General features: G+C 37.9%; 1 protein-coding gene across 2 annotated transcripts; it reads right to left on the bottom strand.

Moving 5' to 3' along the window:
• Nucleotides 1-2,867: 2,867 nt before the first annotated feature.
• On the bottom strand, nucleotides 2,868-22,847 carry LOC139944349 (rho GDP-dissociation inhibitor 2-like). Of its 2 annotated transcripts, none has more exons than XM_071941350.1 (6): nucleotides 22,737-22,847; nucleotides 16,825-17,027; nucleotides 14,538-14,621; nucleotides 11,456-11,532; nucleotides 9,019-9,088; nucleotides 2,868-7,622 (listed from the first exon to the last, which is right to left on the bottom strand). In XM_071941350.1, the coding sequence occupies exons 2-6, from the start codon at nucleotides 16,994-16,996 to the stop codon at nucleotides 7,426-7,428; spliced, it is 600 nt and encodes a 199-aa protein (XP_071797451.1). In that variant the 5' UTR covers nucleotides 16,997-17,027; nucleotides 22,737-22,847; the 3' UTR covers nucleotides 2,868-7,425. The 2 variants fall into 2 exon arrangements, with proteins under 2 accessions (XP_071797451.1, XP_071797452.1); XM_071941351.1 differs by lacking the exon at nucleotides 22,737-22,847 and adding an exon at nucleotides 17,190-17,335.
• Nucleotides 22,848-23,484: the final 637 nt, after the last annotated feature.

Here is a 23,484-nt window from a genome sequence, read left to right as displayed (position 1 = left end):
AGTTGACCGATTGCAAAAAGCCATCACCGATCACTAAAGTTGACCGATTGCAAAAAGCCATCACCGATCACTAAAGTTGACCGATTGCAAAAAGCCACCACCGATCACTAAAGTTGACCGATTGCAAAAAGCCATCACCGGTCGTGAATATGCATGACCGATCGCTAAAATGGACCACCGATCGTGTTTTATCACCGATTGCCAAAGTTTATCACCGATCGCATAGGACCACCACCGATGACAAATTTGATCACCGGTTGCAAAAGACCATCACCGATGATTAAATGCCTCTTTGGCGTTCCATAGTTAACTGACAATTAGACCGGTATAGAGATCATACCGGTGTGGATATTATAGTTGTTATACCGCCCTCTATTGACTGTAGTTGTTAAGTCTATAAGTTGTAATCCAAGATGTCTGACCAACAATAAACGTTTCATCATGAATCAGTCTAATCTAACATGTTTAAGTGTCTCAGTGGTTAAAGCCTAAGTGCCCTCCTCCCTTACCCCCACCAACCTCCCGAACTTTGCTGTGCCCTCAAACTTATTCTGATAGCATACCGCCCTCTTTTGAACCCTCCACCTTTACTGCAGCCCGGCCCCGTCACTTTCATTTTCAATTTCCACAATGGGCGGGACTAGGGCACCGGTTCGGATAACCATCATGGAGGAAGGGGATAACCGTCTAACCGTCTACAAAACAAATCACGTGAAAGTGCCGTGAAACAGAACCCTGTGACAAACAAGCATATCACACTTATTGTTCCAACGGTTATCGTTTTACAAATTACTTACTTCGAAGTGAAATGTTTTTCAAAATGACTATTTCAAACGTACCAAACGTTTTCCACCAACTATTGCTCATATTTCAATGACATTCCAAATTTAACATAAGGAGCTAATAATCGCATTTTAACACGCTGTCTAATAGTATTTTTGCTTGTTTAACACGGTAGCACCCCTGTGAATTAAAATTGTTCTCATCGCTTTTATGTGCGCATTCGGTTTTTTGTAATGCAATGTCGGGAATTGTAATATTATACGCAGTGATAACATGTGGTAAACTAAACCTCACAAAGTATTATGCGCACATTTTGCGACATGTGACGTCTCCCCAGTGCCCTTTCAAACATGGGAATTCCCGTCCTAGTTCCAAAAATAATGTATAGCCTCCAATTAATCAGCGGAACAAATAACAATAATATTGTCAGTGAGCTTCTTTTTATGTTATTTTTTTCTCTAGTTATTTGAGAACTGCCTTCACGAGTCTAAAACCATTTCACTGACAAAAGAAAGTAATGTTTTGGCTAGAAATGAATATTTCGAAGCACAACAACAAATAAGCACAATAAGCAAATAACCTTATTATCGGGACATACCATCACCATCGACTCCCTTCCGGTTCCACCAGGTATATGCGGGTAGGCAAATCCCACACAATGATTCTAGTTTATTGCTCCATGGGCACACACGATCACTTATATACGACACGTGAGAGTGACCTATACTAGCAAAGTTACCTTCAAAAAGAAGGAAGTATCAGTATATTATCAAGAACAATTTAAAGACAGTGGACACTATTGGTAATTGTCAAAGACTAGCCTTCACAGTTGGTGTATCTCAACATATGCATAAAATAACAAACCTGTGAAAATTAGAGCTCAATCAGTCATCAAAGTTGCGAGATAATAATGAAAGAAAAATAACCCTTGTCACACGAAGTTGTGTGCGATTAGATGGTTGATTTCGAGACCTCAAATTCTAAATCTGAGGTCTCGAAATCAAATTGGTGGAAAATTACTTATTTCTCCAAAACTATGGCACTTCAGAGGGAGCTGTTTCTCACAATGTTTTATACCACTGCAACCTCTCACCATTACTTGTAACCAAGAAAAGTTTTATGCTAATAATTATTTTGAGTAATTACCAATGGTGTCCACTGCCTTTAAGTCGCTTTTGTCATATGTATTGGACTTTGTAAAATGTTCTCCTTTTTGTATTTGCTATATTATATTAACTTGTTTGTAATGCGTTTGAAGTAATTTTGATATGTGTAGGCCACACTTTTGAATTTTTTAGTAATAACCTATTAAAAAATCAGGCCCCATCCTCAACATTTAGTAAAACAAAAAAAACTTCTGCCGTTGACGGCAAGCGTCAAAATGACAATGCTTGACGTCATGTCTAGTTTGCTTTGTTACCACGCTGCATATCTGCTCCTAACTATGACGTGACATGAGTGATTACGTAACGGAGCTTTTCGTGAATCTTTCTGGAAGCGCTGGATAAGAGTGGTTTTTTTGTTACACAACTAAAATCTATTTATAGTTATATGATTCGATTTCCTTATTTATTGAAAACATTTTAAATTAAATTTAGCAAAGTTCACCACTTGACATTTTCGTTCAAGCATGTCTTTAAGATTACCGCCACGCATTGTATTCTATCAACTTCTAGAGTACTCATTTGTTGTAGTTTACTTTATAAATGGCGACAGTTGTTGAATGATAAGTTTGATTTAGACAACTTGTAGCCTAATGACTGCACTGCTCTTATTTGGGAGAGGGTTTGTCAGTGTGTGTGTGTGGGGGGGGGGGGGCATGCAGTTAATTTGTATGGGTCTGCATGGGGCCACCATCCTCTTTGTGTTGTGGCCGTGGGCGTGGCAGAAATCCCGGTCGGATCGTTCCCTAAAATGTATTGGTTTCACAAAATACATGTTGTTTATAGCCCCACGAATTAGTGATGGCATGTCCCCCCCCCCCCCCCCACATTAGCTGCTTAGTTCAGAACCTAGCTCAGACCAATCTTGAAGAAGCTTGACACATTGAAATAACAATACATTTTCAAAGTTCTGGATTACATTTATGGCATTGTTGTCTTTAATTCGGCATATATTCGACATCAAAGGAAGACTGTATTTAACTAGCACTTGCACTTAACACTTAATGCATTATTATTCATGTCGGGCAAACTCCTAAAATTGTGTTACATTTATAGCACCATGCGTAATTTAAACTACAAGACATAATGTGTACATCAAACAAACTTTGCTAGTTGGCTTTCATATAGTTAAATCCATTGTTTACATATCGAAATTTAAATTAATTATTTCAAATATTTGTTGACTTTGGAAACACAACACATCTTAATTTAAACACAACTGCTAACTTAAACTTTTATAAACTGTAAAAGGGCACAGTTGTCAGTGTTTCAGGGGCCTATAATTAATACTTCTGTTTTTCTGAATAAACATAAATTAATACCGATATAAAAACAAAATGTAAAAGTACATCTGACACATAATTCAACCTGTTAGACATGGGGTCAGGTCTAAAAATAACCAGATCTTTTTGGAAAGTGATTTATTCGCAATATAAAAAGAGTAAAAGCATTAATGTTTCTTTCTTTGTGGACAATGGCTTTGGTTAATTGCTTCTTTTGCATATTTGCATAAAATTTGGTTTTCCCCAACTGCCTGTAAACAGAACTCTTTAAAAAAATAAAAACAATTGGACAGCCTCTGTATAGGCAGCTGGCAAGAAACTTCATATAAAAGCACCTCAGATAAAAGATAATCATATCTTTCATTTTCCATCAATAAATGACTCACTAAATACACAATGTAGTCTATGATAGACTCTATAATTACTAGTTCAATTGTAAAATGGTCATCCATTGTGTTGGTCGTTTTTAATGACCAGTTTCTGAAATGCACATCATTATAGACAGGAGAATTTGGATTAATAATTAAACCTTTTGTTGTCATAATACACTTATTGCCATTGCAATATTGTTCAAGGCAACTGTTTATTATCAACTTTCATGCTGTGTGTTTCTGATTGAGATTTAACACTCATACATGTGTTACCAATGCTGTACTGTATAAACGCAATTATTGCATTAAATGCTTTCATACAATATGGACATTAAAATAGCATCCAAATACAAAACAGATTATAAAGACAGTACAGATGTTAAGCCAATGTTAAATTTTAAAAGGAAGTAACCCACAAAAGCCCCCCCCCCTTCATCCTATAATGACCCTTTTGGTGACATTTAGAAATATCTGTTTCAGAATTGGAGCTTTTGTTAAGATAATGTTTTAGCATGGGAAAATAGCTATAAAGAGAACAGATTTAACTAGAAAGGCTTTTCGGTATAAAAAGATAAACAATTGAGAAATAATGACTTAAAGGGAAGTAAACCTTTGGCAATTACTCCATAAATTAAATACCATAAAAACTTACTTAGTAAGAAGTACTGTAGCTGTTATTAATGTATAATATTTTGAGAAACAAATTCTTTTCAAAGGAATATAGTTTTACCGAAAGGAATTCAAAACATTTCAATTTGAGAAACGTTTATGCATAAAATGTTTCTCAGATGGTGTATTCCAATTGCAGATTATTCTACCATCTTTTGAAATAAAAAATTTTCACAATCAAGTTTTATTTTATAAGTCTACCTTTACATTGTACTGAAGCAACTGAACGGTTATAAAGAACTAAGGTATACTTTGCCTTTTATGTTGTTTCGCTTGTTGACTTAATTGAGTCGTCTCAGTCCAAAATGTTATGTAAAAGTTATCCCGATTTGGGGAAAAATTGAGTTTATTTTTGCAATTGGAACTCAAAATGCTATATGACTTGACCCAAGGGAAAATGATCAGAATGATCATTAAAGTCAATGACAAACTAGATCCCTCTCATTCTAAGTTACGACCAGATGGCTCAAAACTGAATATTGAGTAACGTATAAAGGACATGATACACATCTTATCTCATTATACTGGAGGTTACAATGTATTGATTGACACTCTGTCTTACAACAATAATACTGTGTGGTTATCCAATAACTTGGTTCATCATAATATTTATATAAATGTTAATATACCTGGCAAGATTTTTGCATAATCTATGATATTCAATATAATATAGCACACTTTTATTTTCAATTTTAACAAAGCAAACAGAATAAAGACAATTAATGGCACTTTAAAAACACAATAAAAGAACTAATAGATTGGACAAAGTGACATGTGCAAATGCTACAGTAAACAAGATACATTACTTAATCATTCGGATTCTACAAAATGTTTATATAGACCGAATCAACGTCATGTAGTCTTTGCAAACTCAACATTAATGCAATGGCATTCCGCATTAACATGACTAATGCTAACTACTAGTTTGGCGCGTCCATAACGCATGATCACGTAGTGGCTTGTTTGTCTGACAGCCGGGTATTTTAAGCAAATATGACATCATTAGTGCGGGGTGCTATTGATCAAAGAAACTTATTCAAAACAGAAACACTAACTTTTATAATGCTTTGGGTATGAGGTTTCACTAAAGTTAATTACTCATGCTTTTTATGTTGATTAATTGTTATTAATTATTACGCAGGCACAACATGACATTGACATACATTTACAAGTTGTTTGTTATACATGTATGCATATTTGTTTCGTGAATATTTGTTATTTCTAAGGCATCAATGCAATTTTACTCCTTATCAAATGTGTGTAATTTAGGTAGTAATAAATGACCAGCTTTTTATCCATTGTATGCAACAAATTCATAAACATGTCATTGAACATTTTGCAACCTATTAATGATCTTAACTGGCCTTTCTACTACATGGCAATTTCATTATTCTTGTTTTATTAATCCTAAGCTTATCAATTTACATTAAAGCGTACTGTTGATTAGTCAAGTATTTCATTTCATCCACTACTCTTCATCTTGTTCATGCTTTTGTCACAACTAGACTTGATTCCTACAATTCTCTTCTGTATGGACTCCCTGATAAAGATCTCGCTAAAATTCAACGAGAATTCTGCTCGCCTCGTTCTTATCATATCACACCAGTACTAATGCAACATTGGCTCCCAGTTAAGTTGCATACAATTTATAAAATTCTTTTGTAAATTTTCAAGGCTCAAACATGTCAATCTCCTGCTTATTTATCTGAACATTTCCCCTACTCGGACTTTACGATCATCTCAGCAGTCATTGCTTTCTGCTGCTAGAGCTTCTTCCAGTTGTTATAGCCACGGATCTTTTTCTTACGCCGCACCGTTTCTTTGGAACAGTCTTCCTGTGCATATTTGCCAAGCTAATTCTGTACAATGTTTTAAGTCCCTGTTGAAAACTCATTTGTTTGAAGCTGCTTATTTGTATTGTATGTTTCACTCATTGTATATTTTATTGTTCTCTTTATGCGCTTAGAGCCTTTTTTTGCATTAGGCGCTTTACAAAAGTCTTTATTATTATCATTATCTTGAAAGATGCTTGGGCTCCATTTCACAAAGGGTTAAGATTCATACAGGATGAGTTGCCAATATTGCCATATGGTGTGTACAGTAACATCACTTTAGACACCTTTGGTAAATGTCAAAGACCAGTATCCCAAACATAAAATAACAAATCTGTGAAACTTTTTACTCAATTGGTCATCGAAGTTGCAAGAAAATAATGAAAGTAAAAACAATTCTGTTGCACAAATTTGTGTTCTTTCAAATGCCTCAAAGGCTTCAGGCCTGAAGTCTTTTAATAATTGAGTGAGAAATTACCCCTTTCTCAAAAACTAGGTTATTCAGAGGGAGCCGTTTCTCACAATGTTTTATACTATCAGCAGCTCCCCATTGTTTGTTACCAAGTGAGGTTTTATGCTAACATATATTTTGAATAACTACCAATAGTGTCCAGTACATTTAAAGGCAGTGGACACTATTGGTAATTACTCAAAATAATTATTAGCATAAAACTTTACTTGGTAACGAGTAATGGAGGGTGACAGAATAAAACATTGTGAGAAACGGCTCCCTCTGAAGCGACGTAGTTTTCGAGAAAGAAGTAATTTTCCACAAACTTTATTTTGAGACCTCAGATTTAGAATTTGAGGTCTCGAAATCAAGCATCTAAAAGCACACAACTTCGTGTGACAATGGTGTTTTTTCTTTCATTATTATCTCGCAACTTCGACAACCAATTGAGCTGAAACTTTCACAGGTTTGTTATTTTATGCATATGTTGAGATACATCAAGTAAGAAGACTGGTCTTTGACGATTACCAATAGTGTCCAGTGTCTTTAAGATCGACACGCATCTAAATATCAATCTTAGCTCTTTTTAAAAGCCCTGTAATATTAATTGAAAATGCGATGCTTCAAACTAAAGCATTCTTCGTGTTAAACACAGTTCAACCATTGTATTGTAGTTAAAGCATCTTTGTTTTGTACAATTGTTCGATTACATAGTTGCAACAAAACCTCACATTTTTTAGATGCAAAGAAAGTAACACCATGTGAGCCTGGCTGGAGCCAGATAATAATACCCATTGAGATGTTTGCTATGTCGTTAGACCCAAGCCCTTAAGTACACAGGCAGGCATACAGGTGCAATGATGCGATCTTTCTTTAGTCCCAATCAGACTTGATATCAAAGGCCCATTCCCAAGTAAGAAAGACACGATCATCGTCATCCATTAACTTACTCTGAACGGTATAATGACCACGAACAAGCACCCCTTTAGAAAACTCCTCCACTTGTGTTTTATACTCTCTGATGTCTTTGGAAGGACCATAGCTACCCATCATGTGTACTGCAGAGTCACCTAAACAAACAAGACATTATACAAAATACTAAAGTTCAGCTGAAAATACCCCCTTCTTCTCCCTTACAGCAAACAAGCAAATAAAAACTTTATATACTCTGCACACCATCCACAAATGAAACTTGACTTATTTTCAAAGAAAGAAAAAAGGTAGGAGGAAAAAAAAACTACACTTCAGCGAATTCAAATATTGCACCAATTATGTATTGATGCAACCTCGTTCCAAGGGGTGATCGACTTTGCCATGCCATTTTTACCCAGCATGCCTTGCTCGATCACAACCCCTGGAATTTATTCATTAAAATGTGCTAGAATCTAGTAATCAATCCTTTCTACGTGCGCACGCATCTCTTTTGTCTTAAAGAATCTTTTTGGTTTTCTTTTCTTAAAAACGAGTTTGTGCCAAAAAAAACGCAGGCGTGATCAACATGCAAATATCATAAAACAATGCGCGCATGCACTTTACATCTAATGCATAACAAATTTCATGAGCCAATCAGCGTTGTTTCTCAGTACACCCCTGCCCATGGTAGCGAGGCTGGCATTAATGATGTATGTACTGTCCCACGATGTTGCTTTCACAGCGGGAGGTTGATCAAACCAAAGTATACCAGAAGTACGTCAAGCCAATTGTGCTTTAACAACCTTATCGAAACATTCTGTTCTGTGAGTTGTTACCAATTTTTCAGAATATATCAAATGAACAAGGACTGGTTGTTTCAATGTTAAGAACAATGTTTGGTTGATTAGGTTGGTTTGATGAGTTGTTGAAAGCTTTGTCTTCATACAGTACAATCAGGTGGGATCAAAGTGACTAAAGCAAGCATGATATTTGGTCTATGGAAACAAGTTAGAATATTTCATCAAGTAAAAGGGCTGACCTACACGTACACATGGGCTGTATTTGGACCCTTCAAGCTATTTAATCACAATTTTTCAGATTTTTCCAAGAGCAAACAAATCAGAAATCAGACTTAAGTAGGAATAATATCCTGCCTGTGCAAAAGTCTGCAGGAATTGGCACGAGTGTCTTTACAGCTTATAGTGTATAAGCAGCCTCTACTTCAGCAGCTGCATCCTTTACTCAATTTACCATCAACTATTGGAATAATAATAGTAAACATTCATTCATAAATACCTCAGACAGTTTCGCTATTCCTATTGGTGGAGAGCGCGTCACGTGGGTGTGTATAAACCTTTGTTTATGACCGGTAAAAAGTGTTAATTCATGGGCGTGACACGCAACCTTGCACCTGTTCTTATAAGACAGTTTCTTCATTCCTATTGGACGAGAGCAACGGCTGAAACAGTTGTGCCACATCACCGAAAAGGTATGACCGAAAAGGTAAGGCAGACTTTGTATTAGTAATAATTATAACAAACTTGTCAAACTTACACTCCATATGTACAGCAGACCGAGTTGTGTTTTGGAGATACTTCAAGCCAAACACAATGTCATTTTTCACCTGTAAAGAGAGAACAATAAGACAACATTAGTTGACACTGAAAGCTATACAGGCAAGAGTGGACATGTTGAATGAATTAGCTGAATGTGCACATTGTTCAATGGCAGTTTATATACCTATGTATAAAAATATGACAACATGAATCTCCAAACGAACAAAAACAAAATAAACAAATACTGAATGAATGAGAGCATGTCGAGAACTACCATGCATTCACTCCATGTCACTACCCAGATAAAAATTTGTGAATTTCGGTAACCATCTTATTTTTCATTTGACTGCAGCCACTCATGCAAATAAAGATATTATTTTCCTCCCAATTTTTAAAACTTTTTATTTTATATAATTATTCAGGTATCCCGTAGGTGACCATACACAACCCGATTGTATGAATGCTATTGAGATGTATATTTGGTTTGCCGTAACACCATGTGTGTATCTACTTGCCAGGTAGAGTTGTTCTTAGGGAACTGTCTTGCTTTATTCTACTGCCGTGGAGTAGATAATCGGAGGTTCGGGAGACTTCTCAGTTCTGAAAAGAACTGTCCTGCTTTTTAACTATTACCAGGGCGGATGGTATAGAAATTAGACTGGACTACTACTATAGCTTAAAGGATCGTAATTAACTGTACTGCCGCGCAGTCAGTTCTGAAATTGGTCTCAATGTTTCGACTAGCTTGCTCTAGTCATCGTCAGGAGACTGAATAAAGCAAGACAGTTCCCTAAGAACAACTCTACCTGGCAAGTAGATACACACATGGTGTTACCGCAAACCAAATATACATTGATACCTCACCATGCAGTGCCTCAAATCCTATATGCTATTGAGATGCAACTCTATTTGGAAGTACATGGATCCCATTCAATACCAATGTCAAGGTTCACCCGACAGAACAGATCCATGACCAAAAAATCTGATTCTACCCACTATGCAGGGATTATGGTTTCTGGTCCATTCACACTCCACAATAAATGCGCAAAGCGTCTGACTGTAATAGGTAGATTATAGGCAAGTTGTGGCACCTTAAAACCACATGGCTATGATTCCCACCAGGAAAACATGAATTAAGCCTGGTTCATACTTCCTCAGATGCGAAGCGAATTTGACGTGAAATCTCTGTTTTCACAGCGAATATTTCGCAAAAGTTGAGCACAGTTCAACTGCTGCAAATTATTTGTTGCGAATATGTGACGTCAACATTCGTATCGCATTCACGTTCGCAGGAAGTATGAACCAGGCTTTAGAGTCACAATCCTTCCACAACCTGCACAGTCCTAACAACGACATGCACTAACAAAAAAGTAACCAAGATGACTGGAGCAAGCTAGACCAAACATTGAGACCAATTTAAGAACTGACTCCGCGGTAGTACAGTTAATTACGATTCTATAAGCTAAAGAAGTAGTCCCAGCCTATTTTCTATTTTCTAGGTAATAGTTAAAAAGCAGGACAATTCTTTTCAGAACTGTGAAGTCTCCCGATACCCGAACAATCTACTCCGCGGTAGTAGAATAAATAAAGAAAGACAGTTCTCCAAGAACAAACTCTACCTGGCAAGTAGATACACACATGGTGTTACTGCAAACCAAATATATATTGATACCTCACCATGCAATGCCTCAAATCCTATACAAGAAAATGTTCATATCAGTTGTTGCTGCTGTCAAAACAAATCATGACTCTTCATGTAACTTTTACAAATATTGCATAACACTGTTTGTGTGGGAGCTGCTTTGTCAATGTTAAATACAGGGATACAAGGGAACATTTTTGACTTGTGGATCAAAAGTAAACAGTGACTGCAAAAAGAAATTTCAGCACTCGGCAGATAATCTAGTAGCTTGACTTATAACAAAAAAAAACAGCATGGTTAGAATCTATCCTAAACTGGCACATACTTATAAAAGATGTTAAATTTGCACCGGAGATAAAGAATACAATTTTTTTTTATACCCATACACCTATGTGTGTTAGCACTGTATACTCAGTACTTCCCCCCACGAGTCCTGTGAACAAATATCACAGGCATATTACTCGGGTGGGATTCAAACCCACGACCCTTGCAATTCTAGAGCAGTGTCTTACCAAATAGACGACCAAGACTGCCAGTTCGAATCCTATGTTTTGGCAGCGGGTACCGCAACGATATAATAGATGTTAAATTTGCATCGGGGATAAAGAATATTAATTTTGTTTTTTTACCCATACACCGTTGTGTGTTAGCACTGTATACTCAGCACTTTCCTAAGTCCTGTGAACAAATATCACAGGCATTTTACTCGGGTGGGATTCGAACCCACGACCCTTGCAATTCTAGAGCAGTGTCTTACCAACTGGACTACCGAGATAGTATGGCACATACTTACTGTAAATGTGAGTTTAGCTTGAACCCCAACACCTTCTTTTATTGTGAATGTCTTCTTCTTCAGCTCAGCTAAATCACCTGGAGTATAGGGTGTACAAATACATTATTGGCTGAAATATCAGAAAACAAATTTGAGGCAAAGAACTTACCCTTAGCAATCTGGATAAAACTAAACATAGAGTTTAAACTTTAAGTCACTGACTACCATGCAGCAGTTTCTGCACCATCAAGTACGCTCATCATTCATTCATTGGATACCAAGCACACTTTGCAAACAATAATACACTGCTCACCAGTGAAAAACAAAAACCTGAAACTGTTTGCTTCTGCGACAGGCCCGGTTTGTTCACTTGCAGCCAGCAGTGAACAGGCCCAGTTTGTTCACTTGCAGCCAGCAGTGGGCCCAGTTTGTTCACTTGCAGCCAGCAGTGAACAGGCCCAGTTTGTTAACTTGCAGCCAGCAGTGAACAGGCCCAGTTTGTTCACTTGCAGCCAGCAGTGAACAGGCCCAGTTTGTTCACTTGCAGCCAGCAGTGAACAGGCCCAGTTTGTTCACTTGCAGCCAGCAGTGAACAGGCCCAGTTTGTTCACTTGCAGCCAGCAGTGAACAGGCCCAGTTTGTTCACTTGCAGCCAGCAGTGAACAGGCCCGGCTTGTTCACTTGCAGCCAGCAGTGAACAGGCCCAGTTTGTTCACTTGCAGCCAGCAGTGAACAGGCCCAGTTTGTTCACTTGCAGCCAGCAGTGAACAGGCCCAGTTTGTTCACTTGCAGCCAGCAGTGAACAGGCCCAGTTTGTTCACTTGCAGCCAGCAGTGAACAGGCCCAGTTTGTTCACTTGCAGCCAGCAGTGAACAGGCCCAGTTTGTTCACTTGCAGCCAGCAGTGAACAGGCCCAGTTTGTTCACTTGCAGCCAGCAGTGGGCCCAGTTTGTTCACTTGCAGCCAGCAGTGAACAGGCCCAGTTTGTTCACTTGCAGCCAGCAGTGAACAGGCCCAGTTTGTTACTTGCAGCCAGCAGTGAACAGGCCCAGTTTGTTCACTTGCAGCCAGCAGTGAACAGGCCCAGTTTGTTCACTTGCAGCCAGCAGTGGGCCCAGTTTGTTCACTTGCAGCCAGCAGTGAACAGGCCCAGTTTGTTCACTTGCAGCCAGCAGTGAACAGGCCCAGTTTGTTCATTTGCAGCCAGCAGTGAACATGCCCAGTTTGTTCACTTGCAGCCAGCAGTGGGCCCAGTTTGTTCACTTGCAGCCAGCAGTGAACAGGCCCAGTTTGTTCACTTGCAGCCAGCAGTGAACAGGCCCAGTTTGTTCGCTTGCAGCCAGCAGTGGGCCCAGTTTGTTCACTTGCAGCCAGCAGTGAACAGGCCCAGTTTGTTCACTTGCATCCAGCAGTGAACAGGCCCAGTTTGTTCACTTGCAGCCAGCAGTGAACAGGCCCAGTTTGTTAACTTGCAGCCAGCAGTGAACAGGCCCAGTTTGTTCACTTGCAGCCAGCAGTGAACAGGCCCAGTTTGTTCATTTGCAGCCAGCAGTTAACAGGCCCAGTTTGTTCATTTGCAGCCAGCAGTTAACAGGCCCAATTTGTTCACTTGCAGCCAGCAGTGGGCCCAGTTTGTTCACTTGCAGCCAGCAGTGAACAGGCCGGGTTTGTTCACTTGCAGCCAGCAGTGCCAAAGCCTTGGCACCAACAAACAACGCCTTGGCTCCAAAACGTGATTGCTGTTCAAACATGCTTGTAACTTTTGATTAGATTGTACACTTAATAATAATAATAATAATAATAACAAAGTCTTATAGCGCACCAGCAAGCTTAGTATATACATTTATACAGAAAGAGAGGTTATTGAAAGTTATGAATTTCGAGACCCAATTATGTAGCACCTTATAAGGGTTTACAAGGTACTACGGCGCATACAGCAGCCACAGCCAGGAACACCAGGGCGAACCCCTTCTCTTTTTCGATAAGTGCACTGGGTTCTTTATATATATATATATATATAATAACTTTCGATTTATATAGCGCCTAATAACTAACACTTAATTCTCTAAGCGCTTTACATTAGTGCCCTGGTCATAGGGCCAATAACATCCCTTTTTAGTGTTTCTCAGCTCCCTTGGGAGTTTACAACCTGGGCAACAGTTTATATCGCTCCAAAGGCTTTTTCATTCACAATATCAACCTCTACCCTCGCAGGTACCCATTTATTCCCCTGGGTGAAGAGAAACAAGTATAGTAAAGTATCTTGCTCAAGGACACAAGTGTCACGACCGGGATTCGAACCCACACTCCGGTGGAAACGTACCAGAGCTTGAATTCGATGCTCTTAACCACTCGGCCATGACACTTTTACATGTGTTACACAACACATGGGACCAACGGCTTTACGTCCCATCTGAAGGACGAAGCAATGGTTAAAGGAACACGTTGCCTTGGATCGGACGAGTTGGTCAAAACAAAAGCGTTTGTAACCGTTTTTTACATAATGCATATGGTTGGAAAGACGTTTTAAAAGTAGAATACAATGATCCACACAAGTTTGCCTCGAAATTGCATGGTTTTCCTTCTACTGTGCGAACCAACACGGTCGGCCATTTATGGGAGTCAAAATTTTGACCCCCATAAATGGCCGACGTGTTAGTCGACGAGGTAAAAGGAAAACCACGCAATTTTGAGGCATGTTTGTGTGGATCATTGTATTCTACTTTTACAACATCTTTCTACCCATATGCATTTTATGAAAAACGGTTACTAACGCTTTTTCAAAAACCAACTCGACCGATCCAAGGCAACGTGTTCCTTTAAGTGTCTTGCTTAAGGACACAAATGTCACGGCTGGGGATTTGAACCCACACTCTGCTGATCAGAAACACCAGCATTTGAATTTGGTGCTCTTAACCACTCGGCCACGACACTTCCACTTATTGGACGAGGTTGGTAGTGTCATAAAGACACCCAACCATAAAGCAATACTTTGATTGAAGTACTTTTTGCTTCTTAAAACCCAAGCCCTAGTAGATTCTTCCTATTTATTGTACACTGATTCAGTCTGAGTCAGATTGGTCATAAAACAGACAAGTCTTACCAGTTAAGTCAAGGATAATATCTTCATGAGCATCAGCAATGATGACCAATTTGTCCAGTGTAACCTGCGTGCCTTCACCTGTAACTGAGAGGAAAAGAACAAACAGGTAGGTAAAGGAAATGCTAATTCAACCACAAATCATGATTCATCAGCTGATAGCATCCATAATAATAAACAGGTCCCAAAGTTTGAGAAAATATCATCATATTGGATAAAAATCATTAGGTTCAGGTTCAAAGTCCCTTATCAAAAAGAGTTTGATGCATTTAGCATGTTTTGATCAGGGCTTGAATTTGGATGAAAACATCACAAGGCCGCAGATCATAACTTTGACTGGACCAGAATGTTGTTAACAACACCAGTAATCAAAATGAGAAAAGACCATTCAAAACTGCGTTACGGCTGCAAAGCTGGCAGAATTTGTTTGATCGATTATCAAACACATTCTGAAGTGATGGTATGCTAGGGACAAAAGTAGTTTCAAACTAATCGCACTTAAAAGCAGTGGACACTATTGGTAATTATTCAAAATAATTATTATCAGGAAACATTTCTTGATTACAAGTAATGGGGAGCTGTTAATAGCATAAAACATTGTGAGAAACAGCTCCCTCTGAAGTGACGTAGTTTCCGAGAAAGAAGTAATTTTCCACGAGTTTGATTTCGAGACCTCAGATTTAGAATTTGAGGTCTCGAAATCAAGCATCTGAAAGCACACAACTTCGTGTGACCATGATGCGACAAGGGTGTTTTTTTCTTTCATTAATATCTCGCAACTTTGACGACCAATTGAGCTCAAATTTTCACAGGTTTGTTATTTTATGCATATGTTGAGACACAAGAAGTGCGAAGACTGGTCTTTGACAATTACCAATAGTATCCAGTGTCTTTAAAATACACATTTGAATTTATTCTTAGCACCAGGAGAAGCGGTCCATCAATCAGTAAGTGAAGCAGGAGTCACTTCAGAAGGCCGGCAGAGTTAGCAGACCCATCTGATGGAATCAAGAATTGAAGCAACCACAACTAAGTACTTGGAAGCATTCAAGAGATGGAAGACATTTATACATGCAGAGTGAGGGGGGAAGCCATTAGCAACAAAGTCCATACATTGAGCCTTATACATTTCTAGTTTGATTGATCAAGGGTCTTGTAGTTTAATCGGCAGTCTGTTCAATCAATCAAACGGGCTCTTTACGTTTGGTGGTCAAGTGACCCAACCGACAATAATATTTTTGTAAATTTATTAGAAACATCTAAAAGAAGAATTATAAAACCAGTTGTAAAGAAAGATGGTTACAGTGAAGCAAATTAACACTTTACATAATAATTGTGGAGAATCAGATGACATTAGTGCTGGGCGAATAGTGAAATTTTGATATTCGGATACCGCTGACCAACTATCCGAAATTAACCGGATATTCTAATAGTTTTTTTCGCCGCTAGAGGGCGCTATTAAAATAATAAAAATTCTGTTCGTTTGTGAATAAGATCGTATGGCGGATTGATATTAGTTTTAGACAGTGTCACTCGGTTCATTCATAAAAATAACCGGATCTAATTTAAAGATGGCAATTTGCTTTTTCTTTTGATCGTGATTGACTCTACATGAAGGAAAACTTTCGTAATCTTTGAACAAATTACGTCAGAAATGTCATTGTTTTAACTCTTCACGGAGGTGAGCATAGTTAAATACTTAATTTATGCTGTTTTATGCTGTCTTAATAGAAGTTTCATAAGGATTCAGACAAAACATTCCTATCAGTTGTCGCCCGACATCCGGTTACTTGGTTGTAAGTACAGAACTATCCGGTTTATAAATAGGTATTTGCGCCCTATGCGGATATCCGGTTAAGAAAAAAAAAGGCATTCCCGGTTACGGATAGGAAAACCTATTCGCCACTAACCGGATATTCGAATAATTCGCCCAGGCCTAGATGACATTCTGCTATTACGAGACATAGTCATAACGGTTTGGGGTTGTCTGATTTACCTGCAGCGCTCACCTAGAAATTTACCTTAGTTACGCCGCTGCCCAACACAAAAAGTACTGCCTCAGGCCTGTAGTCCAGTGTAACAAAACATTGAGCACTTTTTGTACTTTTGCAAACTGGGGCAGATTTCACAAAGAGTTAAGATTGATCTTAACTACAAATCAATCTTAATTGCTAAGCAAAATGTGATTTCACAATACGAATCGCTTTGGTAACTAAAGATGAGTCTCAGTGCTTTTTGAAATCGAGCCCTTTTAAAACTGTTAATATACATTTGTGTATGATAAACAAACCTGCTGTTAGATCCACATCATCTCCCAACAAGGACCTCTTGTACTTGTTGAGGCTTTCATCATCTTTATCCAGATCTTGTAATTCTTTGAGTGATTTTGGAGGTGGTGGTTTGTAGGATGCGCTGTCTTTTCCATCACTTCCTACAGAGCTCTTTTCTGTTTCAGCCATCATTCAAAGTCCAATCTTTCACCTGATGTCCTTTCTGTAAAAACAAACAAACAAAAAAGGAAAATAGACCTCAATGTGCTGAAGGTTGTACACATTGTTCTCTGAACAGGCAGAACTATATTATGATGTACCAACAATGCACTTGGTGTTGATGATATCAACGAAAGCGTACACATTCCTTCATCACATTTCTTACACAAATATTGTGGGAAAATGGGTTAATTCACAGCGCTTCAATTGCAGTACAACACTTTTACCATGAATCTATATAAACAATTCAATGAAAACCACCCAGAATTGACATATTTATATGGCTACATCCATTTCAAACAACACGTTGTGTTCACCAACTACACTGTTCTTACATTGAGCTGCATCCGCAGGAAGTTTCCCACACTTTACATGCTGGTACAGAAATCACAGATGGTCAGATAAGATAAACCCCATGGAGACTCAGTGTTTTAGACATAGAACTAATTTTATGTTTGGCAAAGCAGGAACAAAAAACAAGCAAGGCAGGACAGATTTTTAATCACAAATCCCCAGAAGTTTAAAAGGGAATGAAGTGGCCTTACAATTAGTTTACCAGTAGGCCCTACTGAGGAAACTCTACAAGACCACAATCTTCAACGTCAAACAAATAAGATGGACTTTATATACTCTATACATGTTAATCAAGAGTAGCCAAAAATCCCCTCAGATGAGATTACACCACAGAGCATCATGTAGAATCAACAAATATTTTGGGGGCCTTAAAGACAGTGGACACTATTGGTAATTGTCAAAGACCAGTCTTCTCACTTAGTGTACCTCAACATATGCATAAAATAACAAACCTATGAAAATTTGAGCTCAATTGATCGTCGAAGTTGCGAGATAATAATGAAAGAAAAAACATCCTTGTCACACGAAATTGTGTGCTTTCAGATGCTTGATTTCGGGACCTTAAAATCTAGTTCTGAGGTCTCAAAATCAAATACAAAAATTTTAGTGGAAATTTACTTCGTTCTCGCAAACTATGTTACTTCAGAGGGAGCCAATTCTCACAATGTTTTATACTATCAACAGCCCTCCAGTGCATGTGACCAAATAAGTTGTTATGCTAATAATTATTTTGAATAATTACCAATAGTGTCCAGTGCCTTTAAGTAGGAACCTGGACCCGCACCATAAGAGCTTTGCATATCAGGGGATATTGTTGACAAATCCCTGTATCCAATTGCTTCTGAAAATAGACTGACCATAGCATTGACCAATCACTTCTAGCTCTATGTAAATTCATGTGAACTTGTTTGCATTGCTTCTCATTAATAGATTAACAAATAATTAAAATGTAGATTACAAGTTGCATGCATTATTGGGATATTTACGATGTCAACTTGGATACTATCCCTCGCAGTTTGCACGCCCCCCCCCCCCCCTCTAAAAAAACACCCCTGTTAACAACTGCATTACTATGGTCAAGGTCACAGATCACTTCAGTGAAAAATAATAAAATAAGACATTGACTAAGGGAATCAATGTGTGGTGAAGAGGTTTTCAACTAGTGGTTTAAACCCAACGAGGCCTGGTTCTTGATAATTTTACCGAGACGAAGTCGAGGTAACACACTTTAACACACACTTCAACACTTTTTGATTCCCATTCGTTACCTTTTCGGCCCAAAACATCAACACTTTTTGGTCAAAAAGTAAAATAAATGCAAAAATTATAGTTGTTCAATGATTTCTTTCAACACAACACCCCTCCAGCTATGAAATGGTAAGGCCCTCGGGTAAACAACTCCTTATAAGGGAATGCTGTGCGCGCGTATCGCATGATGTGGCACGTTTCAGGTGTTGCTCTCGACCATTAGGAATGAAGAAACCTTCTTATAAGCACAGCTGTGCAGACTTGCATATATCATGCCCATATTTCAACACTTTTTACTCGTCATAAACAAAGGTTTATGCACACCCATGTGACGTGCTCTCCACCAATAGGAATAGCGAAACTGTCCGAGGTATTTATGAATGTCCAATAATGGGTTCTAAAGCTAGGTCCTGCATGTATGACTGTACAACCATGTAGGAAGAAACCCAAGGTACAATGTATATGACCAAAACCTATCCAGCAAAGGCCATAAAACTTCCTCTACACAGTATGGTACATGTCTGTATGTATTCACTATCTCCACTATATCACTTGAGACCAGGATAGCACTGGCTGAACTTGATGACCAAGGCTTCTCTACAACAATCCCTACTTCCTGTTCAATCATGCAGTTATCCACTTGAAATATGGTTCTTCCATTATCCTGCCAAATTAATACAAATTCTATTGCATACATTAAACGTCTAGAAATACACGTAGAATGCATGCATACTGATGAGTAAAATGAGCTTAAAAGGTACTGGACAATATTGATAAATCTACTCAAAATAGTTGTTGCAAAAACTTACTTAATAACGAGTAATGGAGAGCTGTTGATATAAAACATTGTGAGAAACGGCTCCTTGTGAAGTAATTAAGTTTTTGGGAAAGAGGTAATTTTCTCTTTAAAAATTAAAGACTTCAGCTGAAGCCATTTCTTAAGCAACTGAAAGCACACAAAATAATACAACAAGGGTGTTTTTTCTGTCACATTATTCTCTTTCAATGTTGATGACCAATAGAGCCGAAATTTTCACTAGGTTTGTTATTTAATGCATATGGGATACACCGAGTGAGAATACTGGTCTTTGAACGTGTTGAAATAACATATCTTGGCTGGTGTGGATATATAAATAAACAAAGGTACTCCCTACCGTTGGGATAAGCTGGAGGCTGACATGCCCATCAGGCTTAAAGACAGTGGACATTGGTAATTGTCAAAGACCAGTCTTCTCACTTGGTGTATCTAAACATATGCATAAAAATAACAAACCTGTGAAAATTTGAGCTCAATTGGTCGTCGAAGTTGCGAGATATGAATGAAATAAAAAACACCCTTGTCACACTAAGTTGTGTGCTTTCAGATGCTTGATTTCGAGACCTCAAATTCTAAACTTGAGGTTTTGAAATCAAATTCGTGGAAAATTACTTCTTTCTCAAAAACTACCTCACTTCAGAGGGAGCCGTTCCTCACAATGTTTGATTCTATCAACCTCTCCCCATTACTCGTTACCAAGTGAGGTTTTATGCTGATAATTGTTTTGAGTAATTACCAATAGTGTCAACTGCCTTTAAAAATGATATCTTCGCTTGTGCTTAAAACACTTTTTTTGACATCAGTCGTACTGTAGTGCGACTAAAGATGTCCTTCAGCGAATTGTTATAAAGGACCCGTAAGGGCTTCAGTTACTGGGTGTCTCACAGTCTAAAATACATCTCACATGAAATCTTAGACATTTCCTTTTGAACTTGGATGGATCATTCATCCAAATTCCCTGCAACAAAAACTGCTTGAAATTCTCATTCATACCAGCAACCTTATTTGGAATGCCCTCCCACAACACGTCAAACATCAATGGCATTAGAAGACAGGGATTCCCTAAAGCCTATTGTTTAGGATCCCTACAGTACAACAAATAATAGCGAAACATGGCAAGTATGGTGTGTTACCACAAATCAAATGAATAATGCCATAAACCTGCTGTATACAAAGACCCATAGCTACACTTATTTATGTGCAGAAGTACATAAAGAAAAGGCAAAATAGTTTGCTGCTCCTCAAAAAATAAAATATGACTGGGGTGGATTAGGAATAGTACAAGTATTTAATACTTCTAGAAACTACATGTATAAAGGCTCCCTGGGAGCCTTAAAAATATCGTAGCGTCATACGTTATCGACCCTAATATGTTTTCGAACCCCAACTTTGATTCCCGTTTACCGCGAGATTGTGCAAACTGCACCGTCTTTATTTTCATCAGGCTTAATCATGCTCAAATAAAGTTTCCTGTCGTTGGTTATGCTCAAACATTTATAAAATGATTGATTTTTGGTACAAATCACTGTGCATTATTAGCCAACATTCAAATGAGTCAAAGAAACATCGTCCAACCTCGAAAATTAAAAAAAAAATTACTATCTGCTAGATTGAGTTTCATTCTGCTTTAGTCACTAGATGGATCACGTGAGGTGGTTACTATTTGGGATTCTATGGTGAGCCAATATGGGGAAAAAATTAAAATATTTTAAGTGAAAATGACAAAAAAAATTGTTTTGATTAACTGTATACTGTAATAAATTCCGATTTATAAGCGGAATAAATATTAAGTCTACATTAAAGAGAAAATATCATAGATTGGTTTCTTATCTCCTGAAACCAAACATTACTGACCTGAAATGGGAGAAAACGGATTGTTATGAAGTGTGTGTGCTTCAAGGGGGGTGGGGTGTTTTACTTTCATGCCTTATGATATCTCTGGATTCTAATATAGTAGCCATAATGCCTTAGGACAAAAATGTAATTAAATTTGTTAAGTAGTAATTGAATAATATTTTTATTTTATTTTGCACGCCATACTAGCTTCTGAATATTCAATAAAATACCAACCAATGAAAGGTGTGAAAACAATATGACGTTGCTCCAATGTCGTGCATGCATGAGCACTGTGGCGGACTGTCTCTCGCAACGTAAAACCAAAACTTTAAAAATTTCAACACACCATGAAGTGTAAGTGTTGTTGTAAAAAAAATTGGATTTGAAAAAAAAAAACGTTTAGTTTTTGATTGTGAACAATTTTCCTGTTATCCTACTGAAAACACATGACACCAGGATATATTATAAGTTTCTAGAAGTAGAACTACTTACTCACTTACTTACTTACTTACGATTGATGGGAGAAATTGTTTAGGCTTATGCCTTTGTGACCCCATATCCTATCATTGATTCCTACCAATAGGCATCGAGCTCTTTCTTGAATGTTGACACTGTTTTGGCATTGACTACTTTGTGTGGGAGACTGTTCCAATCATTAATTATTCGCTGTGAAAAGAAGTTCCTTCTGCACGCAATGTTTTTGTTGAACACACTAAGTTTTTAATATCTCCTAACTAAACGTTAATACTAGGCTAGGACTAGTCCCAAGTTAGGATTGAAGTCCTATGAATACTTTGTGAAGGCTGAATTCTGCGCGAGGATTAAAGTTTGCGTCTAATATTTTAATATGAATAATATGTAGGATAACTTTCTATATGGGGCCACCACTTTTTCACTAATTTTTACAAAAAGGGATATCTCATTGAGATAAATTAGATACTATATTATTTCATATCGAATGAAAAAGTGGTGGTGCCATACGGAAACTTTTCTAATAAAAATGTATATTCAATTACAGTTTTACACTTTACAGTTAAATCATCATTCTGTCTCATGCTGAAATTGCCTAATTTTGGTCATTTGACTTTGACTTTTTGAGGGTTCGAGGTGCTCCATCGCCCTTGAATTGATCTAATTTAATAATCAGCGATGCAAGACATTACGTCTCATATAGTCATGATGACTCCTGATGATCCATAGGCCTTACATTAAAAAAAACCCCTAAAACTTGCATAAAAAAAATTAGCATACTGACAGTCAAGTGTCAGTCAGTGACAGGAAGAATTCCTCCACCATTCATGGTCAGTGCATGGAGGAATGGTTAGTGTCACTTCATCAGATTCAGAATCCATCAAATCGATGTCAACTTCGCGGACAGGAAATCGATATATAATTTAACCTTCATTAAGGGAGATACAGTAGCAGTCGCATACAAACAGTTTGCCAAGATTACCCTACCTTTTTCTCTTGCTCGTAGACACTTATTCTGTCGTTCTCAACCGTAATTTAAAGACAAACTCTTACTCCGCCTCCAGCAGTACACATCACACGTCCTATCAATGCAGAAGCAACGCGCATGATCAACATGCAGCAGACGTCTAGACTTTAGACGGATACCGTGCCGCGCCTTGTTAATTATAATAGTCAGTTCCCCTGAATTATCTTCCCAAATTTCTATACGAAACCTCGATGTTTCCATTCGCCAATAAACATATCCGCCACCGTGCAAACGGTGTGTGCTCTTTTTGTGGTTTTCGGATAAATATATATTTTAAAACACAAAGTTTGGGTTTTGAAAGGGATTCTCATTCCAGGATGAGGCTGTTCCATCTTAAAAAAGAATAGTTGCGATAACTAAAAAAAGAATAGCATATTAACCCTCATTGTGTTTATTTATTCTACTTTGCATCCGAAATCGTCCGGTTTTTCATAGAAAAGAAGGACCCCAAACTAGACATTCCCCTGGAAGTGTCGGAACAAAAATCATGAATGCCATCGCAAAATATTGTGTACACAGCTGGCTGCTGTGGGTTAGATGTACCTGGCTCACCTGATCATAACTTGTTCTTTTATCAAGAACAAACTTTACAATCAAATTTGCAAAAAATCAGTCAAAGTGTCTCTCTAAGATTAGTTAGATGAAATGGATTCAAACTTATCAAATTTTCTCAAAATTAATAAATTAAACTATTAAACTATTGAGATG

Source organism: Asterias amurensis, chromosome 11 (genome assembly GCF_032118995.1).
Source record: "Asterias amurensis chromosome 11, ASM3211899v1".
NCBI lineage: Eukaryota > Metazoa > Echinodermata > Asteroidea > Forcipulatida > Asteriidae > Asterias > Asterias amurensis.
The sequence above is the reverse complement of the archived record's forward strand: the minus strand, read 5'-3'. Positions and strand labels throughout refer to the sequence as shown.